The 23,293-nt window shown below is 51.3% G+C and overlaps 3 protein-coding genes and 1 non-coding gene across 4 annotated transcripts in view; 1 reads left to right on the plus strand and 3 right to left on the minus strand.

The window, feature by feature from the left end:
- Positions 1-23,293, minus strand: part of fam222ba (family with sequence similarity 222 member Ba) — a 154,038-nt gene that overhangs the window by 49,760 nt on the left and 80,985 nt on the right. The window lies entirely within an intron of this gene.
- The window catches only part of LOC147102284 (transient receptor potential cation channel subfamily V member 3-like), a 72,798-nt gene that overhangs the window by 22,256 nt on the left and 27,249 nt on the right, over positions 1-23,293 (plus strand).
- LOC147102285 (transient receptor potential cation channel subfamily V member 3-like) lies at positions 2,334-23,287 on the minus strand. The gene is made up of 8 exons (XM_085964679.1): positions 23,266-23,287; positions 22,674-22,763; positions 16,916-16,989; positions 13,611-13,776; positions 11,249-11,315; positions 9,291-9,559; positions 7,489-7,625; positions 2,334-5,686 (listed from the first exon to the last, which is right to left on the minus strand). The coding sequence occupies exons 3-8, from the start codon at positions 16,978-16,980 to the stop codon at positions 5,614-5,616; spliced, it is 777 nt and encodes a 258-aa protein (XP_085820805.1). The 5' UTR covers positions 16,981-16,989; positions 22,674-22,763; positions 23,266-23,287; the 3' UTR covers positions 2,334-5,613.
- Positions 11,007-11,088, minus strand: trnaa-ugc (transfer RNA alanine (anticodon UGC)). The gene has a single exon. It is a non-coding gene; the product is annotated as a tRNA-Ala (tRNA).

Below are 23,293 nucleotides of genomic sequence, written 5' to 3' on the forward strand. Positions count from 1 at the left end.
GAGGGGAGGAAAGAGGAGGGGGGGAGGGGAGGAAAGAGGAGGGGGGGAGGGGAGGAAAGAGGAGGGGGGGAGGGGAGGAAAGAGGAGGGGGGGAGGGGAGGAAAGAGGAGGGGGGGAGGGGAGGAAAGAGGAGGGGGGGAGGGGAGGAAAGAGGAGGGGGGAGGGGAGGAAAGAGGAGGGGGGGAGGGGAGGAAAGAGGAGGGAGGGGAGGAAAGAGGAGGGAGGGGAGGAAAGAGGAGGGAGGGGAGGGGAGGAGGGAGGGGAGGGGAGGAAAGAGGAGGAGGGGAGGAAAGAGGGGGGAGGGGAGGAAAGAGGAGGGGGGGAGGGGAGGAAAGAGGAGGGGAGGAAAGAGGAGGGGGAGGAAAGAGGAGGGGAGGAGGGGAGGGGAGGAAACAGGAGGGGGAGGAGGGGAGGGGAAAGAGGAGAGGAGACAAGGAGGGGAGTGGAGGAAAGAGGAGGGGAGAGGAGAGGAGGTGAGATGAGGGGAGAGGAGGGGAGGTGAGGAGATGAGGGGAGAGGAGGGGAGGTGAGGAGATGAGGGAGGGGAGGGAGGGAGATGAGGGGAGGGGAGGATGAGGGAGGGGAGGAAAGAGCAGGGGGAGGAGGGGAGGGGAGAGGAAGGAATGAGGGGAGGAGAGGAGAGGAGGGGAGGAAAGGGGAGGGGAGGAGAGGGGAAAGAGGAGTGGAGAGGAAGAAAGGAGGGAATGAAAGATGGGGAGGGGAGGAAAGAGGAGGGGAGGTGAGGAAGGGAGGGGAGATAATGAGCGGGGAGGAGAGGAGGCGAGGGGAGGGAACGAGAGGGGAGGAGTATAGGAGAAGGGAGGGAGCAATTCATATCCATTTCCCTAAGGATTACACTCCTCAATGTATCCAAGTGCAGTTCTTTTGTTAAAGGTTTCAAAAAAAGTATAAATTTATTAAAAAGACACTGAGATACAGAGAGTGAAACTTGCAGTTTACAGATCTCACAGTTTAATAACATATTTCAACAGAGTTTAGATATAGGAGAGAATTCCTTTGCAAAACATCTTGTAATATTCAAGCTCTTCAGTTTACAGTGAGGACTGGCATCAGAGCAAATAAATATTCTAATTCATAATTAAATTCCTTTAAATAAAAACAGTTCGGCAGATTGAAAAATCCAGGGGTGAACTCGGCCGCTGCCCATTTTATGTCGACAGAGAACCGATTGGCTCTCGCCCGATCCTCGCCAGGATCAATGCCAACTCAATGGCAGGGGGAGATAGAGGAACAGATATGTAGGCAAATCTCAGAGAAGTGCGAAAATAATAGGGTAATAATAGTGGGGGATTTCAACTTCCCCAATATAAATTGGGATAGTCAGAGTGTGAAAGGCTTAGAGGGTGCAGAATTCTTAAAGTGCATCCAGGAGAGCTTTTTGAGCCAACATGTAGAAAGTCCTACAAGAGAGGGGGCGGTACTGGACCTAATTCTGGGGAATGTAGCCGGGCAAGTGGTGGAAGTATCAGTAGGAGAGCATTTTGGCGACAGTGACCATAATTCGGTGAGATTTAAGGTGGTCATGGAAAAAGACAAAGACGGCCCGAAATAAGGGTTCTAAATTGGGGGAAGGCCGATTTTAATATGATAAGGCAGGATCTGGCCAAAGTGGACTGGGAGCAGCTACTTATAGGAAAATCCACATCAAAACAGTGGGAGACTTTCAGAAGGGAAATAGAGAGAGTACAGCGCCAACATGTTCCTGTAAAGGTCAAGGGTGGGACCAACAAGCAAAGGGAACCTTGGATGACAAGGGATATACAAAAATGCATTAGAAATAAAAGGGGGCTTTTGGCAGTTACAAAAGACTAAAGACGAAAGAAGCCCTAGAGGAGTATAAAAAGTGCAGGGGCATACTTAAAAAAGAAATTAGGAGGGCGAGGAGGGGCCATGAAATAACACTGGCGAGCAAAATAAAGGAAAATCCTAAGATGTTTTATAAGTATATTAAGGGCAAGAGGATAACCAGGGAAAGGGTAGGGCCCATTAGGGACCAAAGTGGCAATCTGTGTGTAGAGCCAGATGATGTAGGCGGGGTTTTAAATGAATTTTTTGCATCTGTGTTCACTATGGAGAAAGACGATGCAGACATAGAAATCGGGCAAGGGGACTGTGACATACTTGAACATATTAGCATCGAGAGGGAGGAGGTGCTAGCGGTTTTAGCAGGCCAAAAAGTGGATAAATCCCCAGGCCCGGACGAGATGTATCCCAGGCTGCTGTGGGAGGCAAAGGAGGAGATTGCAGGGGCTCTGACACAAATTTTCAGAACCTCTCTGGCCACAGGGGATGTACCAGAGGACTGGAGAACAGCTAATGTAGTACCATTATACAAGAAGGGTAGCAGGGATAAACCAGGGAATTACAGGCCAGTGAGCCTAACATCTGTGGTAGGGAAATTATTGGAAAAAATTCTGAGGGACAAAATTAGTCTCCACTTGGAGAGGCAAGGATTAATCGGGGATAGTCAGCATGGCTTTGTCAAGGGTAAATCATGTCTGACAAATCTGATTGAATTTTTCGAGGGGGTGACTAGGGGGGTGGATGAGGGAAATGCTGTGGATGTGGTTTACATGGACTTCAGTAAAGCCTTTGACAAAGTCCCGCATAGGAGACTGGTCAAGAAGGTAAGAGCCCATGGGATCCAGGGTGCCTTGGCGCGTTGGATCCTAAACTGGCTGAGTGGCAGGAGGCAGAGGGTGATGGTCGAAGGTTGCTTTTGTGACTGGAAGCCTGTGTCCAGTGGGGTACCTCAGGGATCGGTGCTGGGTCCCTTGTTGTTTGTGATCTACATAAATGATTTGGATGAGAATGTAAAAGGTATGATCAGCAAGTTCGCAGATGACACGAAAATTGGTGGGGTGGTCAATTGCGAGGAGGAAAGCCTTAGGCTACAGGACGATATAAACGGGTTGGTCAGATGGGCGGAAAAGTGGCAGATGGAATTTAACCCTGAAAAGTGCGAGGTGATGCATTTTGGACGGACAAATAAGGCAAGGGAATACACAATGAGTGGTAGGACCCTAGGAAGTACAGAGGGTCAGAGGGACCTTGGTGTACATGTACATAGATCCCTGAAGGCAGCGGAACAGGTAGATAAGGTGGTTAAAAAGGCATATGGGATACTTGCCTTCATTAGCCGAGGCATAGAATATAAGAGCAGGGAGGTTATGATGGAGCTGTACAAAACGCTGGTGAGGCCACAGCTGGAGTACTGTGTGCAGTTCTGGTCGCCTCACTATAGGAAGGATGTGATTGCTTTGGAGAGGGTGCAGAGAAGATTCACCAGGATGTTACCTGGGATGGAGCGCCTCAGCTATGAAGAAAGACTAAACAGGCTGGGGTTGTGATGCGCCATCAATTACTCAAAAGACTGAAGTTGAGCGAGTAACAATCAGGCTTTTATTAACTAAAGAATGAAGGTCTTGTCTCGAGTGGTCGACCCGTCCAGAATACTAAGGGACTGGGAGGTAGTCACTTATATACCTGGAATAGTGGGAGGAGTCAGCCGAGGCATGTCCAGACCTGTACCTAGTGGAATACACATACAGACACAGACAGGTATGACAGTGGTTTACCACAGGTTGTTTTCCTTGGAGCAAAGAAGGCTGAGGGGGGACCTGATTGAGGTATACAAAATGATGAGGGGCATAGATAGGGTAGACAAAGAGGAACTTTTCCCCTTAGTAGGGGGGTCAATAACAAGGGGGCATAGATTCAGGGTAAGGGGCAGGAGATTTAGAGGGGATTTGAGGAGGAACTTTTTCACCCAGAGGGTGGTTGGAATGTGGAACTCAATGCCCAAAAGGGTGGTAGAGGCAGGAACCCTCACAACATTCAAGAAGCATTTGGATGAGCACTTGGAATGCCATTGCATACAAGGCTATGGACCAAATGCTGGAAAATGGGATTAGACTGGACAGGGATGGATGGGCGGCGCAGACACGATGGGCCGAAGGGCCTCTTTCTGTGCTGTAAAACTCTATGACTCTATGACTCTATGACTCAATACTTTCACCAGAGGAAACAGCCCCAGTGGCTCATTCTACAATATCAGATTTCTTATTCCTTTAATCTGCTGATGTACGTCACTGGACCATCACACCGGAATGTGTCGTACACACAAAGTCTGGGCCACACTTGCATCTGATTGGCTCGTAAACATCGAACACACAGCACAAAAACAGGCCAAACTGCTCCATGCCAGTGTTTATCCTCCACACGAGACTCCTCCCACCCTTCTTTATCTCACTTTCGCAGCATATCCTTTTAAAGGGTATATTCACAACACGGTGATAAAACGTAACGGAACTAACAGGGAACACAGACTAGGTTTGTATTCCCTTGAATATAGAAGATTAAGGGCTAATCTAATCGAGGTGTTTAAGATGATTAAAGGATTTGATCGGGTCGATCGAGAAAAACTATTTCCTCTGGTGGGGGGAGTCCAGAACAAGGGGGCAGAACCTTAAAATTAGAGCCAGGCTGTTCAGGGGTGATGTCAGGAAGCACTTCTTCACACAAAGTCTGGTAGAAATCAGGAACTCTCTCCCCCAAAAAGGCTTTGGACTCGGAGTCAATTGTGGGGAACTCTCTCGCCTCTTGAGTCAGAAGGTCATGGGTTCAAGTCTCACTCCAGAGACTTGAACACAAAATCCAGGCTGACACTGGGGGAGCGCCGCACTATCGGAGGGTCAGTACTGAGGGAGCACTGCACTGTCGGAGTGTCAGTACTGAGGGAGCGCTGCACTGTCGGAGGGGCAGTACTGGGGGAGCGCTGCACTGTCAAAGGGGCAGTACTGGGGGAGCGCTGCACTGTCGGAGGGGCAGTACTGAGCGAGCACTGCATTGTCAGAGGATCAGTACTGAGGGAGCGCTGCACTGTCGGAGGGTCAGTACTGAGGGAGCGCTGCACTGTCGGAGGGGCAGTACTGGGGGAGCACCGCACTGTTGGAGGGGCAGTAAAGAGGGAGCGCCGCACTGTTGGAGGGGCAGTAAAGAGGGAGCGCTGCACTGTCGGAGGGGCAGTACTGGGGGAGCGCTGCACTGTCGGAGGGGCAGTACTGAGCGAGCGCTGCACTGTCGGAGAGTCAGTACTGAGGGAGCACTGCACTGCCGGAGGGGCAGTACTGGGGGAGCGCTGCACTGTCGGAGGGTCAGTACTGAGGAAGTGCTGCACTGTTGGAGGGGCAGTACTGAGGGAGCGCCGCACTGTTGGAGGTGGCGTCTTTTGAATGAGACGTTAAACCGAGGCCCCGTCTGCCCTCTCAGGTGGACATAAAATATCCGATAGCACTATTTCAAAGAAGAGCAGGGGGAGTTCTCCCTGGTGTCCTGGGGGCCAATATTCATCCCTCAACCAACATAACAAAAACAGATGATCTGGCCATTGTCACATTGCTGTCTGTGGGTCTGTGCGCAAATTGGCTGCTGCATTTCCTACATTACAACAGTGACTACGCTTCAAAAATACTTCATTGGCTGTAAAGCGCTTTGGGACGTCCTGAGGTTGTGAAAGGCACTAGAGAAATACCAGTCTTTTCTTGTTTTCCACAGAGACTCACACCAGCTGGCCAATGTAGGACCTCTCTGTTACCGCTCTTCAATAGATTCAATCACCGTTTCTATACGAGTGTCCCATTCATTCCAGTTGACTTCATTTAACCTGGTTTGAGGCAATTTGAAGAACATGTCGTTAAGCACGGTGGCAGAGTGTTGCAAACTGATTGTTTTTTTGCCCTCCCTTGTCCCGTGCGCCCCGAAGGTGCTGGGGGGCTGATTCAATGGGCACCGGCTGACGTTCTAGCACCTCGCCCAAGTGTCACATTTCCACGTCACAGTCAGTGTCACTGGGCTATTTGAGCATGGAGGCCATCGCACCCTCACCTGATATCCACACATACGCCTTCTCCAATCAAGCGTCAGAAAGGTGAGTGCAGGTGAGGGAAGCCATTCGGTCCCTCTGTCGTAGAAATTCTACGGCCCTGTCGCCACAGCATCTAGCTGGTTACAGAGGTGTTTTTACTTTCCCCCCCACCCACTCTACTGGAAGCCCATTCATTCCTGGTATGAATGACTCCAGGGTGTGAAGGAGTCGTAAGAACATAAGAAATAGGAGCAGGAGTCGGCCATTCGGCCCCTCGAGCCTGCTCCGCTATGCAATAAGATCATGGCTGATCATCGACCTCAACTCCACTTTCCCACCTGATCCCCATATCCCTCGATTCCCCTAGAGTCCAAAAATCCATCAATCTCAGCCTTGAATATACTCAACAACTGAGCATCCACAGCCCTCTGGGGCAGAGAATTCCAAAGATTCACAACCCTCTGAGTGAAGAAATTCCTCCTCATCTCAGTCCTGAATGGCCGACCCCTTATCCTGAAACTATGTCCCCTGGTTCTAGACTCTCGAGCCAGGGGAAACCGCTTCTCAGCATCTACCCTGTCAAGCCCGCTAAGAATTTTCAATGAGATCACCTCTCGTTCTTCGAAACTCCAGAGTCACTGGATAGTGATGAGGAGCAGGGACCCTGGCTGACGTTATGGGCTGTGGTGTCTCCACAGCTGCTGTCCTGACTGAGATCAGGGATTTGGAACTGGGGATTGAACATGGGACTCTCTGGCCCTAATGACATAGAAACATAGGAGCAGGAGTCGGCCATTCGGCACTTCGAGCCTACTCCGCCATTCAATATGATCATGGCTGATCCGCTATCTCAATACCATATTCCCGCTCCCTCCCCATACCCCTTGATGCCTTTTGTGTCTAGAAATCTATCCATCGCCTTCTTAAATATATTCAGTGACTTGGCCTCCACAGCCTTCTGTGGTAGAGAATTCCACAGGTTCACCACTCTCTGAGTGAAGAAATTTCTCCTCATCTCAGTCCTAAATGTCCTACCCCGTATCCTGAGACTGTGACCCCCTCGTTCTAGAACCCCAGCCAGGGGAAACATCCTCCCTGCATCCAGTCTGTCTAGCCCTGTCAGAATGTTATACTTTTCAATGAGATCCCCTCTCATTCTTCTAAACTCTAGTGGATACAGGCCTAGTCGACCCAATCTCTCCTCATACGGCAGTCCTGCCATCCCAGGAATCAGTCTGGTGAACCTTCGCTGCACTCCCTCTATGGCAAGTATATCCTTTCTTAGGTAAGGAGACCAAAACTGCACACAGTACTCCAGGTGTGGTCTCACCAAGGCCCTGTACAACTGTAGTAAGACATCCTTGCTCCTGTACTCAAATCTTCTTGCAATGAAGGCCAACATACCATTTGCCTTTCTAACTGCTTGCTGCACCTGCATGTTTGCTTTCAATGCCGTGCCATGCAGTGCACGTACACATCGAGCCATTGGGGACCGAACCCCCTAACTCAAGCTCGGTTTAAAAAAAAAATTCTGCCATCAACAATATCATAATATTTGTACAAATGTGTTTTTTTTTTAGACACCTGGACTCAATGATTACCTCAGACACCACCTTCTGTCCTCTCTCCCCTCAGGCGTCAGTCCGACGGTCACTTCGGTGAAGCTGTGGCAGTTTTTACATCTCATCCGCAGCCATTTGGGCAGATTCCTCTCAAAGTAGAGCGTGGTCACAGCTCTCTGGAAAGATCACAGCAAATTACATCGAGTCTACAGCTCAGAATCAGGCCATTGGGCCCAACGGGACCGTGACGGTGTTTCTGCTCCACTCGAGCCTCCTCCCACCTCACTTCATCTCACCCCATCACCATACCCTTCTATTCCTTTCTCCCTCATGTGTTTATCCAGCTTCCCCTTAAATGCATCCCTACTATTCGCCTCACCCACTCCCTGTGGTAGCGAGTTCCACATTCTCACCGCTCTCTGGGTAAAGAAGTGTCTCCTGAATTACCGATTGGATTTATTAGTGACTATCTTATATTGATGGCTCCAAGCTCTGGTCTCCCCCACAAGTGGAAACATCTTCTCGACGTCGACCCTATCGAACCCCTTTCATAATTTTAAAGAGCTCAATCAGGTCACCCCTCAGCCTTCTCTTTTCTAAGGTATAGAGCCCCAGCCTGTTCAATCTTTCCTGATAGTTATAACCTCTCAGTTCTTGTGTTATCCTTGTGAATCTGTTTTGTACCTTCCCCAATGCCATCCTTTTTTATAATATGGAGACCAGAACCATTCACAGTGCTCCCAGTGTGGTCTAACCAAGGTTCGATACAAGTTTAACATAACTTCCCTGCTTTTCAATTCTATCCCTCTAGAAATGGAAGGAGTTCAGCGAAGATTCACCAGGCTGATACCTGGAATGGCAGGAATGACGTATGAGGAGAGATTGGGTCGATTGGGCTTATACTCGCTGGAGTTTAGAAGAATGAGAGGGGATCTCATCAAAACTTATAAAATTCTGACAGGACCAGACAGACTAGATGCAGGAAGGATGTTCCCAATGGTCGGGGAATCCAGAACCAGGGGTCACAGTCTAAGGATAAGGGGTAAGCCATTTAGGACAGAAATGAGGAGGAATTTCTTCACCCAGAGAGTGGTGAACCTGTGGAATTCTCTACCACAGAAGGCAGTAGAGGCCAATTCATTAAATATATTCAAGAAGGAGTTGGATATATTTCTTAAGGCTAAAGGGATCAAGGGGCATGGGGAGAAGGCAGGGACAGGGTACTGAATTTGGATGATCAGCCATGATCGCATTGAATGGCGGAGCAGGCTCGAGGGGCCAAATGGCCTACTCCTGCTTCTATCTTCTATGTTTCTATGAACCCAGTGCTTGTTTTTTTAAGGATGTGGAGATGCCGGTGTTGGACTGGGGTGGACAAATGTGAGAAGTCACACAACACCAGGTTATAGTCCAACAGCTTTATTTGCAATCACAAGCTTTCGGAGTGCTGACACTTCACCTGACGAAGGAGCAGCGCTCCGAAAGCTTGTGATTTCAAATAAAGCTGTTGGACTATAACCTGGTGTTGTGTGACTTCTCACATTGGTTTTTTTAAAACCTTATTAACCTGCGTTGCTACTTTTAGTGATTTGTGTTTCGGCACCCCTCGATCACTTTTCTTCTCTAGACTCTTATTATCCAAGCACTATGTGGCCTCCTTATTCTTCCGACCAAAAATGCACCACCTCAGACTTATTGATATTAAAATTCATTTGACAACTACACGCCCATTCTGCAGGTTTATTACTGTCTTCTTGTATTGCGTTTCTGATTAAAGACTGATTCCAAAGTTGGAGTCATACTTTATTGTGACACGGGTCTCTCGGGATCCTTCTACCTACCTGAAGCTGCCAGATCTTCTCGCTCTCGCTGGAAATCTTGGTCACGGTCTCTCCCATCAGGGCGATCAGCATGTTGAGGAGCAGGATAAAGGTCAGGATCACGTAGAGCACCAGGAGCATGTGGAAAAGGACGGGGAATCTGGAGTGCTTCTGGATCCGCAGGTCCCCCAGCCCAATGGTCAGCTTGAAGAGCTCCAGGATCGCGGTGCTGAATCCATCAAAGGGGCAGTCGCTGCCTGGGGGACATTCCTCAATCAGGGAGGCCAGCGCTATCGGAAAAATCACAAGCATATCGTGGCCCCTGTTTTGTTGTAAGAACGAAAGAATTGCATTTCTATAGCGCCTTTCACGACCTCAGGACGTCCCAAAGTGCTTCACAGCCAATGAAGTACTTTTGAAGTCTAGTCACTGTTGTAATGTAGGAAATGCGGCAGCCAATTTGCGCACAGCAAGATCCCACAGATAGCAATGTGATAATGACCAGATAATCTGTTTTTTAGTGATGTTGGTTGAGGGATAAATATTGACCCTGGACACTGGGGATAAATCCCCTGCTCTTCTTCGAAATAGTGTCATGGGATCTTTTAGGTCCACCTGAGAGAGAGACAGGCCTCGGTTTAACGTCTCATCCTAAAAAGACGGCTCCTCCGACAGTGCAGCACTTCCTCCGTACTGCACTGGAGTGTCAGCCTGGATTTTGTGCTCAAGTCTCTGGAGTGAAACCCTGAACTCACAACCTTCTGACTCAGAGGCGAGAGAGAGAGATAGAGAGAGAGAGAGAGATAGAGATAGAGAGAGAGAGAGATAGAGAGAGAGAGCGAGATAGAAAGAGAGAGAGAGTTAGAGAGAGAGAGATAGAGAGCTACCCACTGATCCACGGCGGAAAGTGCACTGTAACATATATACAGGTGTATAAGGTCACCCCCAAACCGTAAAACTCAAGACTCATACGAACATACAAAACTGACGGGCAGGAAAAGACCAGCTGCTCCATCAAGCTTGCCCCACACCAAGATGGTCAGAGCATCGTGACTAAACACTTCATCTCCCTTCCTCCCTCCACACCCCCCTCCTTCCCTCTACCCCCGCCCCCACCCCCATCCCTGCCGCCATGTAATCTCCTGGGAAAGGCAAAAAGAAAACATATTAAAACCCACAGCCAATAAGGGAAAATATTACCCTGGGGAAACTTCCTCTCCGACCCCCTTAGCCGATCGGAACCAGTCCAGGAGATCATACAACAACAACAACAAACAAAAACGTCCCAAGGTGTTTAACAAGAGCGATATCAATAAGAACATAAGAAACAAAGATAAGAAATCGGACATTTTCGACACCGAGCCACAGGAGGAGATATTAGGACAGGCGACCAAAAGCTTGGTCAAAGAGTTGGTTTTAAGGAACACCTTAAAGGAGGCAGAGAGGTTCATAGAAACAGAAGATAGGAGCAGGAGTAGGCCATTCGGCCCCTCGAGCCTGCTCCGCCATTCAATGAGATTATGGCTGATCATCCAAATTCAGTACCCTGTTCCTGCTTTCTCTCCATATCCCTTGATCCCTTTAGCCTCAAGAAATATATCTAACTCCTTGAATATATTTAATGAATTGGCCTGTACGGCCTTCTGTGGTCGAGAATTCCACAGGTTCACCACTCTCTGGGTGAAAAAATTCCTCCTCATCTCAGTCCTAAATGGCTTAAGAATTTTGCAGCAAAGTCACTGCGAGCGGGGTTCGAACCTACACGGGGAAACCCCACTGGATTGCAAGTCCAACGCCTTAACCACGCGGCCATCACAGCTACACAAGGGAGGGAATTCCTGAACTCGGGGCCCAGGCAGCTGAAGGCATGGCCGCCAATGGTGGAGCGATGGAAGTGGGGGAATGGGCGATGAGCCGAGTGTTCGCAATAAAGAGATTTATCAGCCAACTGCATAAATATTTTATAGAGCCAGGCTTACCTGCTGCGAATCCCACAATGAAAACCGCATAAACCAGCAGGAATCGCAGGATATCCTGGAGAATAATCTGCCAAAACACAGTTAGAAGGATTGCTGTTTAATTGAATTTGGTAAAGTTACCATGTTCTTTGTAGTTATGCCAGAATCACCGGCGAGATTACCGGGGATTTACAGTTATATACAGTGAGGATATTATACAGCCCAGTACATTTTGTTAGCAAGAAAGAACTTTAGATTGTGCCTTACCATGTTCTCGGGAGGCCCGAAGCAGCTTCATGTAGCTTCAGCATGCAGTCACTGGCAAACTTGTGCACAGCAAGATTCCACAAACAGAGAAAAGAAAACACGTGCATTTATGTAGCGCCTTTCACCACCCAAAGTGCTTTACAGCCAATGAAGTACTTTTTGAAGTGTAGTTACAGTTGTAATGTAGGAAACGCGGCAGCCAATTTGCGCACAGCAAGATCCCACAAACAGCAATGTGATAATGACCAGATCACCTGTTTTAGTGATGTTGGTTGAGGGATAAATATTGGTCAGGACACCAGGGAGAACTCCCCTGCTCTTCTTCGAAATAGTGCCGCGGGATCTTTTACGCCCACCTGAGAGAGCAGACGGGGCCTCGGTTTAACTTCTCATCCAGAAGACAGCACCTCCGACAGAGCAGCGCTCCCTCAGTACTGCCCCTCCGATAGTGCGGCGTTCCCTCAGTACTGCCCCTCCGACAGTGCAGCGCTCCCTCAGTACTGCCCCTCCGACAGTGCAGCGCTCCCTCAGTACTGCCCCCTCCGATAGTGCGGCGCTCCCTCAGTACTGCCCCTCCGACAGTGCGGCGCTCCCTCAGTACTGCCCCTCCGACAGTGCAGCGCTCCCTCAGTACTGCCCCTCCGACAGTGCAGCGCTCCCTCAGTACTGCCCCTCCGACAGTGCGGCGCTCCCTCAGTACTGCCCCTCCGACAGTGCGGCGCTCCCTCAGTACTGCCCCTCCGACAGTGCGGCGCTCCCTCAGTACTGCCCCTCCGACAGTGCAGCGCTCCCTCAGTACTGCCCCTCCAATAGTGCAGCGCTCCCTCAGTACTGCCCCTCCGACAGTGCAGCGCTCCCTCAGTACTGCCCCTCCAATAGTGCGGCGCTCCCTCAGTACTGCCCCTCTGACAGTGCGGCGCTCCCTCAGTACTGCCCCTCCAATAGTGCGGCGCTCCCTCAGTACTGCCCCTCTGACAGTGCGGCGCTCCCTCAGTACTGCCCCTCTGACAGTGCGGCGCTCCCTCAGTACTGCCCCTCCAATAGTGCGGCGCTCCCTCAGTACTGCCCCTCTGACAGTGCGGCGCTCCCTCAGTACTGCCCCTCTGACAGTGCGGCGCTCCCCTGAGTTAAATTACACAAATTAGGGTTGTATTGCCTAGAATTTAGAAGGTTAAGGGGTGATTTGATGGAAGTTGTCAAGATATTAATGGGGATAGATGGGGTAGATAGAGAGAAACTATTTCTGCTGGTTGGGGACTCTAGGACTAGGGGGCACAGTCTAAAAATTAGAGCCAGACCTTTCAGGAGTGAAATTAGGAAACACTTCTACACACAAAGGGTGGTAGAAGTTTGGAACTCTCTTCCACAAACGGCAGTTGATGCTAGATCAATTGTTAATTTTAAATCGGAGATTGATAGATTTTTGTTAACCAAAGGTATTAAAGGATATGGGCCAAAGGCGGGTAGATGGAGTTAGGTCACAGATCAGCCATGATCTCATTGAATGGCGGAGCAGGTTCGAGGGGCTGAATGGCCTCCTCCTGTTCCTCGCATCTACTGCTTTTTGTGGGTTTTAGTCCAACTCCAGGGACTTGAGCACACAAAGCTAGGCTGACACTCCAGTGCAGTGCTGAGGGAGCGCTGCACTGTCGGAGGTGCCGTCTTTCGAATGAGACGTTAAACCGAGGCCCCGTCTGCCCTCTCAGGTGGGCGTAAAAGATCCCACGGCCACTATTTTGAAGAAGAACAGTAGGGGAGTTTTCCCCGGTGTCCTGGGGCCAATATTTATCCCTCAACCAACATAACAAAAACAGATTATCTGGTCATTATCACATTGCTGTTTGTGGGAGCTTGCTGTGTGCAACTTGGCTGCTGCGTTTCCCACATTACAACAGCGACTACACTTCAAAGGTACTTCATTGGCTGTAAAGTGCTTTGAGACGTCTGGTGGTTGTGAAAGGCGCTATATAAATGTAAGTCTTTCTTCTTTCTAACCAGGGCTTTGTAAAGCTGTAGCAATGCAACACTGGCCCAACACACAATAAACAAACCACCGTGCGTCTATAACCGCGCCCCAACCAACAGTCAGTCTCACTGGGAGCCATTCGCAACGTACTTTCTTAATCATCACGCAGTAAATTCCAGTTAGTTTGAAGCCTCGCGTGTAATACAAGACGTTGAACCATCCCAGGGCCAGCGCTAGAACGAGCAGTATTCTGGAACCTTCCACGTCTGCCCAGCACAGGCAGTTGAAGAGGATCACAAGCACGGACTGGAGGAAACTATCGAAATAAAAGAACAATTGAAACGCTTAGAACGCCATGACCTAGATTTCTAAGCTGCAGAAAACACAGGCTCGATGGAGCCTCTCTCAGGGCAGGAAGGCTGCTCGACTGACTGAGTGTGATCTGTCTCTGAAGTCACTGCGATCTGAAAGGGCGGTGGAAGCAGATGCAGATTCAATAGTAACTTTTAAAAGGGAATTGCATGAATAATTGAAGGGAAAAATTTGCAGGGCTCTGGGGAAAGAGCGGGGGGAGTGGGACTAATTGGAGAGCTCTTTCAAAGAGTCGGCACAGGCACGATGGGCTGAATGGCCTCCTGTGCTGTGTCATTCTATGGTGAGCCAGTAACAAACTGTCTTTTTTGCTGTAAGTTTTCCCTATTCCTCTCCTGTCGGCCTCCCCTCCCCTACCTCACCCTCGCTACCAGCCCCTCCCCTCCTCTACCCCACCCTCACTATCAGCCCCCCTCCCCTCCTCTCCCCCACCCTCACTACCAGCCCCTTCCCTCCCCTCCCCCACCCTCGCTACCAGCCCCTCCCCTCCCCTCCCCCACCCTCGCTACCAGCCCCTCCCCTCCCCCACCCTCACTACCAGCCCCCCCTCCCCTCCCCCACCCTCGCTACCAGCCCCGCCCCTCCCCTCCCCCACCCTCACTACCAGCCCCCCTCCCCTACCCCACCCTCGCTACCAACCCCCCTCCCCTCCCCCACCCTCACTACCAGCCCCCCTCCCCTACCCCACCCTCGCTACCAGCCCCCCTCCTCTCCCTCACCCTCGCTACCAGCCCCCCTCCCCTCCCTCACCCTCGCTACCAGCCCCCCTCCTCTCCCTCACCCTCGCTACCAGCCCCCCTCCCCTCCCCACCCTCACTACCAGCCCCCCTCCCCTCTCCTCCCCCACCCTCAGTACCAGCCCCCCTCCCCTCCCCTACCCCACCCTCGCTACCAGCCCCCCTCCCCTCCCCTACCCCACCCTCACTACCAGCCCCCCTCCCCTACCCCACCCTCGCTACCAGCCCCCCTCCCCTCCCTCACCCTCGCTACCAGCCCACCTCCCCTCCCTCACCCTCGCTACCAGACCCCTCCCCTCCCCTACCCCACCCTCGCTACCAGCCCCCTCCCCTCCCCTACCCCACTCTCGCTACCAGCCCCCCTCCCCTCCTCTACCCCACCCTCGCTACCAGCCCCCTCCCCTCCCCTACCCCACCCTCACTACCAGCCCCCCTCCCCTCCCCTACCCCACTCTCGCTACCAGCCCCCCTCCCCTCCCCCACCCTCACTACCAGCCCCCCTCCCCTCCCCCACCCTCACTACCAGCCCCCCTCCCCTCCTCTACCCCACCCTCAGTACCAGCCCCCCTCCCCTCCTCTACCCCACCCTCAGTACCAGCCCCTCCCCTCCCCTACCCCACCCAAGTGGCTGTTCTCAGTTTCTGAGCCTTGGCTGCGAGAGCTGGAAGAATATCCAACTGTCGTGGACTTTACAGCCGAGATCGACCCTGTCCTCACACAATGGCCTCACTCACACTCACACTCACTCTCCGCACACGCACACACTCACACTCACTCTCCGCACGCACACACTCACACTCACTCTCCGCACACGCTCACACTCACTCACTCTCCGCACACACTCACACTCACTCTCCACACACGCACACACTCACACTCACTCTCCGCACACGCTCACACTCACACTCACTCTCCGCACACACTCACACTCACTCTCCGCACACGCACACACTCACACTCACTCTCCGCACACACTCACACTCACTCTCCGCACACGCTCACACTCACACTCACTCTCCGCACACACTCACTCACTCTCCGCACACGCTCACACTCACACTCCCTCTCAGCACACGCTCACACTCACACTCACTCTCCGCACACACTCACACTCACTCTCCACACACGCACACACTCACACTCACTCTCCGCACACTCACACTCACTCTCCGCACACACTCACACTCACTCTCCGCACACGCACACACTCACTCTCCGCACACTCACTCTCACTCACTCTCCGCACACGCACACACTCACACTCACTCTCCGCACACACTCACTCTCACTCACTCTCCGCACACACTCACTCTCACTCACTCTCCACACACGCACACACTCACACTCATCTCCGCACACACTCACACTCACTCTCCGCACACACACACACTCACACTCACTCTCCGCACACGCACACACTCACAATCACTCTCCGCACACGCACACACTCACTCTCCGCACACACTCACACTCACTCTCCGCACACACTCACACTCACTCTCCGCACACGCTCACACTCACTCTCCGCACACACTCACACTCACATTCACTCTCCGCACACACTCACACTCACTCTCCGCACACGCACACACTCACACTCACTCTCCGCACACTCACTCTCACTCACTCTCCGCACACACTCACTCTCACTCACTCTCCACACACACACACACTCACACTCACTCTCCGCACACACTCACACTCACTCTCCGCACACGCACACACTCACACTCACTCTCCACACACGCACACACTCACAATCACTCTCCGCACACGCACACACTCACTCTCCGCACACACTCACACTCACTCTCCGCACAAGCACACACTCACACTCACTCTCCGCACACACTCACACTCACTCTCCGCACACTCTCGTACTCACACTAGCTCTCGTCCCATACTCAAGCTCACACACTCGCAATCATACCCTTGCACACACACTTGCGCTTGCGCACACTCATGCACGCACTCTCACTCGCAATCATACCCTTGCACACACACTTGCGCTTGCACACACTCATGCACGCACTCTCACTCGCAATCATACCCTTGCACACACACTTGCGCTTGCGCACACTCATGCACGCACTCTCACTCACACTCATGCTCACACTCACGCACACACTTGCACTCACACTCATGCACACACTCGCACTCACACTCACGTGCACTCTTGCTCACACTCACACTCACGTGCACCCTCACTCACACACACTCTCACTCACACTCACATGCACGCTCTCACTCGCACCCATGTGCACACTCTCACTCACACTCATGCGCACACTCTCGCACACTCACTCTCACACACTTCCTGTGATATTAACTGACAAGTGAACTTACTACAGAATGTGAAAGGATCCGTCCACCAGCACCGAATGTAGGTTGGAACGTCTCAAGTAAATCATTTCTGCCCCCTGAAAGAAAGGGACAGAGAATCATTCAGCATTCACCAGTGTCTGTTCCCAAGTTCCTCCCCTCCATGGCTCTTTGAACGAACTATCCAATCAGTCCCACTGCCCCACTCTTTCCTCATCGGCCTGCAAATTTTCTCCCCCTCAAGTACTTATCCAACTCCCTTAGCGCAGGGGTGTCCAAACTGTTCTCCTCAGCTCAGAGAAGGTTAAGAGAATGTTTGGTAGAGGTGTTCAAATCATGAAGGGTTCACTGGGTCAAAATCCTGCTCCCTAACAGCACTGTGACTGTGACAAAGGTAAACTATCTCTCCTCGTCCTTCTTGACTTGTCTGAAGCCTCTGACATGGTTGACCACTCCATCCTCCTCCTCCAACGCCTCTCCACCGTCGTCCAGCTGGGTGGGACTGCACTCACCTGGTTCCATTCTTATCTATCTAATCGTAGCCAGAGAATCACCTGCAATGGTTTCTCTTCCCGCTCACGCATCGTTACCTCTGGTGTCCCCCAAGGATCTATCCTTGGCCCCTCCCATTTCTCATCTACATGCAGCCCCTTGGCGACATCATCCGAAAACACAGCGTCAGTTTCCACATGTACGCTGACGACACCCAGCTCTACCTCACCACCACTTCTCTCGACCCCTCCACGGTCTCTAAATTGTCAGACTGCTTGTCCGACATCCAGTTCTGGATGAGCAGAAATTTTCTCCAATTAAATATTGGGAGATCGAAGCCACTGTTTTCAGTCCCCGCCACAAACTCCGTTCCCGAGCCACTGACTCCATCCCTTTCTCTAACATCTGTCTGAGGCTGAACCACACTGTTCGCAACCTTGGTGTCATATTTGACCCTGAAATGAGCTTCTGACCACATATCCGTGGCATAACTAAGACCACCTAGTTCCCCTCCGTAACATCGCCCGTCTCCGCCCCTGCCTCAGCTCATCCGCTGCTGAAACCCTCATCCATGCCTTTGTTACCTCTAGACTTGACTATTCCAACGCACTGCTGGCTGGCCTCCCACATTCTACCCTACGTAAACTCGAGGTCATCCAAAACTCTGCTGCCCCGTGTCCTAACTCGCACCAAGTCCCGTTCGCCCATCACCCCTGTGCTCGCTGACCTACATTAGCTCCTGGTTAAGCAGCACCTTGATTTCAAAATTCTCATCCTTGTTTTCAAATCCGTCCATGGCCTCGCCCCTCCCTATCTCTGTAATCTCCTTCAGCCCCACAACCCCCCGAGATATCTGCGCTCCTCTAATTCTGCCCTCTTGAGCATCCCTGATTTTAATCGCTCAACCATTGGTGGCTGTGCCTTCTGGTGCCTAGGCCCTAAGCTCTGGAATTCCCTGCCTAAACCTGTCCGCCTCGCTACCGCTCTTTCCTCCTTTAAGATGCTTCTTAAAACCTACCTCTTTGACCAAGCTTTTGGTCACCTGCCCTAATTTATCCTTATGTGGCTCGGTGTCAAATTTTTTGTCTTACAATACTCCTTGGGACGGTTTACTACGTTAAAGGCGCTATATAAATACAAGTTGTTGTTGTTGTTGTTGTGGGAGTACCTTCACCACACGGACTGCAGCGGTTTAAGAAGGCGGCTCACCACCACCTTCTCAAGGGTAAAATAGGGATGGGCAACAAATGCCGGCCTTGCCAGCGACGCCCACATCCCATAAACAAATAATAAAAAAACAGAGGACACAGATTTAAAGTGATTGGTAAGTTTCAAAAGGGAATTGGATAAATACTTGAAGGAAATAATTTGCAGAGCAATGGGGAAAGGGCAGGGCCGTGGGACTAATGGGAGAGCTCTTTCAAATAGCTGGCACAGGCACGATGGGCCGAATGGCCTCCTTCTGTGCTGTATCATTCTCTGATTCTATGGCCACATCTGGCCCTCATTTCCTGGTAATTTTCTCCATCAAGCCTTGTGCTGTCATCGTCTCCTCCCTGAATTGACCTGTTTCCCTTCTGTGGGCCCGATGGTTTGGAAAGGGTTGTTCTTGGCTTAAACTAGAACAACCAGCATTTATCAATATCCACAACCGGAGATAGATAACCGGGACTGAAAGGAACACGGACTTAAACCTCCGTAACATCGCCCGTCTCTGCCTCTACCTCAGCTCATCCGCTGCTGAAACCCTCATCCGGGCCTCTGTTACCTCTAGACGTGACTATTCCATCGCACTCCTGGCCAGCCTCCCACCCCTCACCCTCCGTAAACTTCAGCTCATCCCAAACTCTGCTGCCCCGTGTCCTAACTCGCACCAAGTCCCGTTCACCCATCGCCCCCTGTGCTCACTGCCCCGTGTCCTAACTCACAACGAGTCCCGTTCACCCATCACCCCCGTGCTCACTGCCCCGTGTCCTAACTCGCACCCAGTCCCATTCACCTATCACCCCCTGTGCTCACTGCCCCATGTCCTAACTCGCACCCAGTCCCATTCACCTATCACCCCCTGTGCTCACTGCCCCGTGTCCTAACTCGCACTGAGTCCCGTTCACCCATCACCCCCTGTGCTCATTGCCCCGTGTCCTAACTCGCACCGAGTCCCATTCACCCATCACCCCCTGTGCTCACTGCCCCGTGTCCTAACTCGCACCGAGTCCCGTTCACCCATCACCCCCTGTGCTCACTGCCCCATGTCCTAACTCGCACCGAGTCCCGTTCACCCATCACCCCCTGTGCTCACTGCCCCGTGTCCTAACTTGCACCGAGTCCCGTTCACCCATCACCCCCTGTGCTCACTGCCCCGTGTCCTAACTTGCACCGAGTCCCGTTCACCCATCACCCCCTGGGCTCGCTGACCTACATTGGCTCCCTGTCCGGCAACACCTCGATTTTAAAATTCTCATCCTCATTTTCAAATCCCTCCATGGCCCTCACCCCCTCCCTATCTCATTAACCTCCTCCAGCCCCACAATCAATGATCTCTTTAAGCTCCGCGGACATGTGACTGAGCAGCTGCGCGGCGCTCTGCAGCTCCCGCGCAGCCGGCTTTTAAACGGGAAAAATCGCGCGTGCGCGGAATTGTGAATGGGCCGTGCAGCCCCTTAAAGGGGCCGTGCACCCAAAAGAAAAATTAAAGAGGACGTTGCCTAAAACCCCCCCGAGATCTCTGCGCTCCTCCACTTTGACCTCTTGCGCATCCCTGATTTTAATCGCTCCGCCATTGGCGGCCGTGCCTTCAGCTGTCTGGGCCCTAAACTTGGAATTCCCTCCCTTAACCTCTCTGCCTCTCTCTCCTCCTTTAAGACGCTCCTTAAAACCGACCTCTTTGACCCAGCTGTCCTAATATCTCCTCATGTGGCTCGGTGTCAAATTTTGTTTGATAATCGCTCCTGTGAAGCACCTTGGGACGTTTTACTACGTTAAAGGCGCTGTATAAATACAAGTTGTTGTTGTATATATCTGTATCGTGGGTTGGACGATCAGTAAACCGAGCAGGAGCTGGCGATCAAACTTCGAGCTTTTCTGCTTTTTGCATTTAGTTCTTTAAAAATAACTTTGTAATTCCCACCAAATGAAGGTGGATTTTCTTTCCAGAATGTTCCTTTCACAAAATTGTCCTCAAGGTACCGGATCTGATTGAGTTGCCTTCGGTCTTACTAAAAATTCGGCTTTCCTTTCGAGGACTTGCCCTGGGAGTGTTTGATGGGACAGTGTAGAGGGAGCTTTACTCTGTATCTAACCCGTGCTGTACCTGCCCTGGGAGTGTTTGATGGGGACAGTGTAGAGGGAGCTATACTCTGTATCTAACCCGTGCTGTACCTGCCCTGGGAGTGTTTGATGGGACAGTGTAGAGGGAGCTTTACTCTGTATCTAACCCGTGCTGTACCTGCCCTGGGAGTGTTTGATGGGACAGTGTAGAGGGAGCTTTACTCTGTATCTAACCCGTGCTGTACCTGCCCTGGGAGTGTTTGATGGGGACAGTGTAGAGGGAGCTTTACTCTGTATCTAACCCGTGCTGTACCTGCCCTGGGAGTGTTTGATGGGACAGTGTAGAGGGAGCTTTACTCTGTATCTAACCCGTGCTGTACCTGCCCTGGGAGTGTTTGATGGGACAGTGTAGAGGGAGCTTTACTCTGTATCTAACCCGTGCTGTACCTGCCCTGGGAGTGTTTGATGGGACAGTGTAGAGGGAGCTTTACTCTGTATCTAACCTGTGCTGTACCTGCCCTGGGAGTGTTTGATGAGACAGTGTAGAGGGAGATTTACTCTGTATCTAACCCCGTGCTGTACCTGCCCTGGGAGTGTTTGATGGGACAGTGTAGAGGGAGCTTTACTCTGTATCTAACCCGTGCTGTACCTGCCCTGGGAGTGTTTGATGGGACAGTGTAGAGGGAGCTTTACTCTGTATCTAACCCCGTGCTGTACCTGCCCTGGGAGTGTTTGATGGGACAGTGTAGAGGGAGATTTACTCTGTATCTAACCCCGTGCTGTACCTGCCCTGGGAGTGTTTGATGGGGACAGTGTAGAGGGAGCTTTACTCTGTATCTAACCCGTGCTGTACCTGCCCTGGGAGTGTTTGATGGGGACAGTGTAGAGGGAGCTTTACTCTGTATCTAACCCGTGCTGTACCTGCCCTGGGAGTGTTTGATGGGACAGTGTAGAGGGAGCTTTACTCTGTATCTAACCCGTGCTGTACCTGCCCTGGGAGTGTTTGATGGGACAGTGTAGAGGGAGCTTTACCCTGTATCTAACCCGTGCTGTACCTGCCCTGGGAGTGTTTGATGGGGACAGTGTAGAGGGAGCTTTACTCTGTATCTAACCCGTGCTGTACCTGCCCTGGGAGTGTTTGATGGGACAGTGTAGAGGGAGCTTTACTCTGTATCTAACCCGTGCTGTACCTGCCCTGGGAGTGTTTGATGGGACAGTGTAGAGGGAGCTTTACTCTGTATCTAACCCGTGCTGTACCTGCCCTGGGAGTGTTTGATGGGACAGTGTAGAGGGAGCTTTACTCTGTATCTAACCTGTGCTGTACCTGCCCTGGGAGTGTTTGATGAGACAGTGTAGAGGGAGATTTACTCTGTATCTAACCCCGTGCTGTACCTGCCCTGGGAGTGTTTGATGGGACAGTGTAGAGGGAGCTTTACTCTGTATCTAACCCGTGCTGTACCTGCCCTGGGAGTGTTTGATGGGACAGTGTAGAGGGAGCTTTACACTGTATCTAACCCCGTGCTGTACCTGCCCTGGGAGTGTTTGATGGGACAGTGTAGAGGGAGATTTACTCTGTATCTAACCCCGTGCTGTACCTGCCCTGGGAGTGTTTGATGGGGACAGTGTAGAGGGAGCTTTACTCTGTATCTAACCCGTGCTGTACCTGCCCTGGGAGTGTTTGATGGGGACAGTGTAGAGGGAGCTTTACTCTGTATCTAACCCGTGCTGTACCTGCCCTGGGAGTGTTTGGTGCTGACACTGGGTGCCTGAAAGCTAATGTGCTAATTCCCTGCACTTTGCTATGCACAAAATTCACAAAAGAAGAGGTATTTTGAAAAATGTAAATGAAATTCTTTGAAGATTTTAAATTCGGGGCACAGTAGCTCTGGCAGCTTCATGTCTGTGGTTCGATATGTTTGAGGATTTGAACTGGTTTATATTTGGGCTTCAGTGAAGACCTCAGGTGGGAGAGGAAGGCTGTCGAAAAGTTAAAGGCAAATCACAGACAACACAGTAAACACACCTCCTTAATCAGAAAGTAGACTGCAGCCAGCAGGATATAACTCTGTGCCTGGTAGAGCCAGGGCAGACAGCTCAAGGTCGATGCTGGGTTCTGTGCAAAATCAGAGCAAAAGGTCATTAATTAACATCAATAAAACATTCATCAAAGATTCAACAGAGCGATAAAATGGACTAAGATAGTGATATAAAACACGAATACGGGTCATTATCACGTTGCTGTTTGTGGGAGCTTGCTGTGTGCAATTTGGCTGCCGCGTTTCCTACACTACAACAGTGACGGCACTTCAAAACAAGGATGTCATTGGCGGTGAAACACTTAGGGACGTCCGGTGGTCGTGAGAGGCGCTGGAGAAATGCCAGGTCTTTTTTTCTTTCTTTAATGTAGCGATGCTGTGAACAAGTGCGGTGCGATACGATACACTAATATCGTCACTCTGTCAGTGCTGCTGTTAAGTGTTGTGTTTAATTAATTATTGTCAATAATTATTATTAGTGATTGTGTAATAAATCTGTGAATGTCTGCATTCCATGCTGTGGTCCCGATTGTTCTTTGGGAGTGGGTTTGGAGTGGGAGCCCACTCCTGGTGCGATACCTTGCTTCTCTGGGGTCTGTAGGAGGCC

Source organism: Somniosus microcephalus, chromosome 22 (assembly GCF_052327205.1).
Source record: "Somniosus microcephalus isolate GS21.2 chromosome 22, FLI_Smic_1.0, whole genome shotgun sequence".
NCBI lineage: Eukaryota > Metazoa > Chordata > Chondrichthyes > Squaliformes > Somniosidae > Somniosus > Somniosus microcephalus.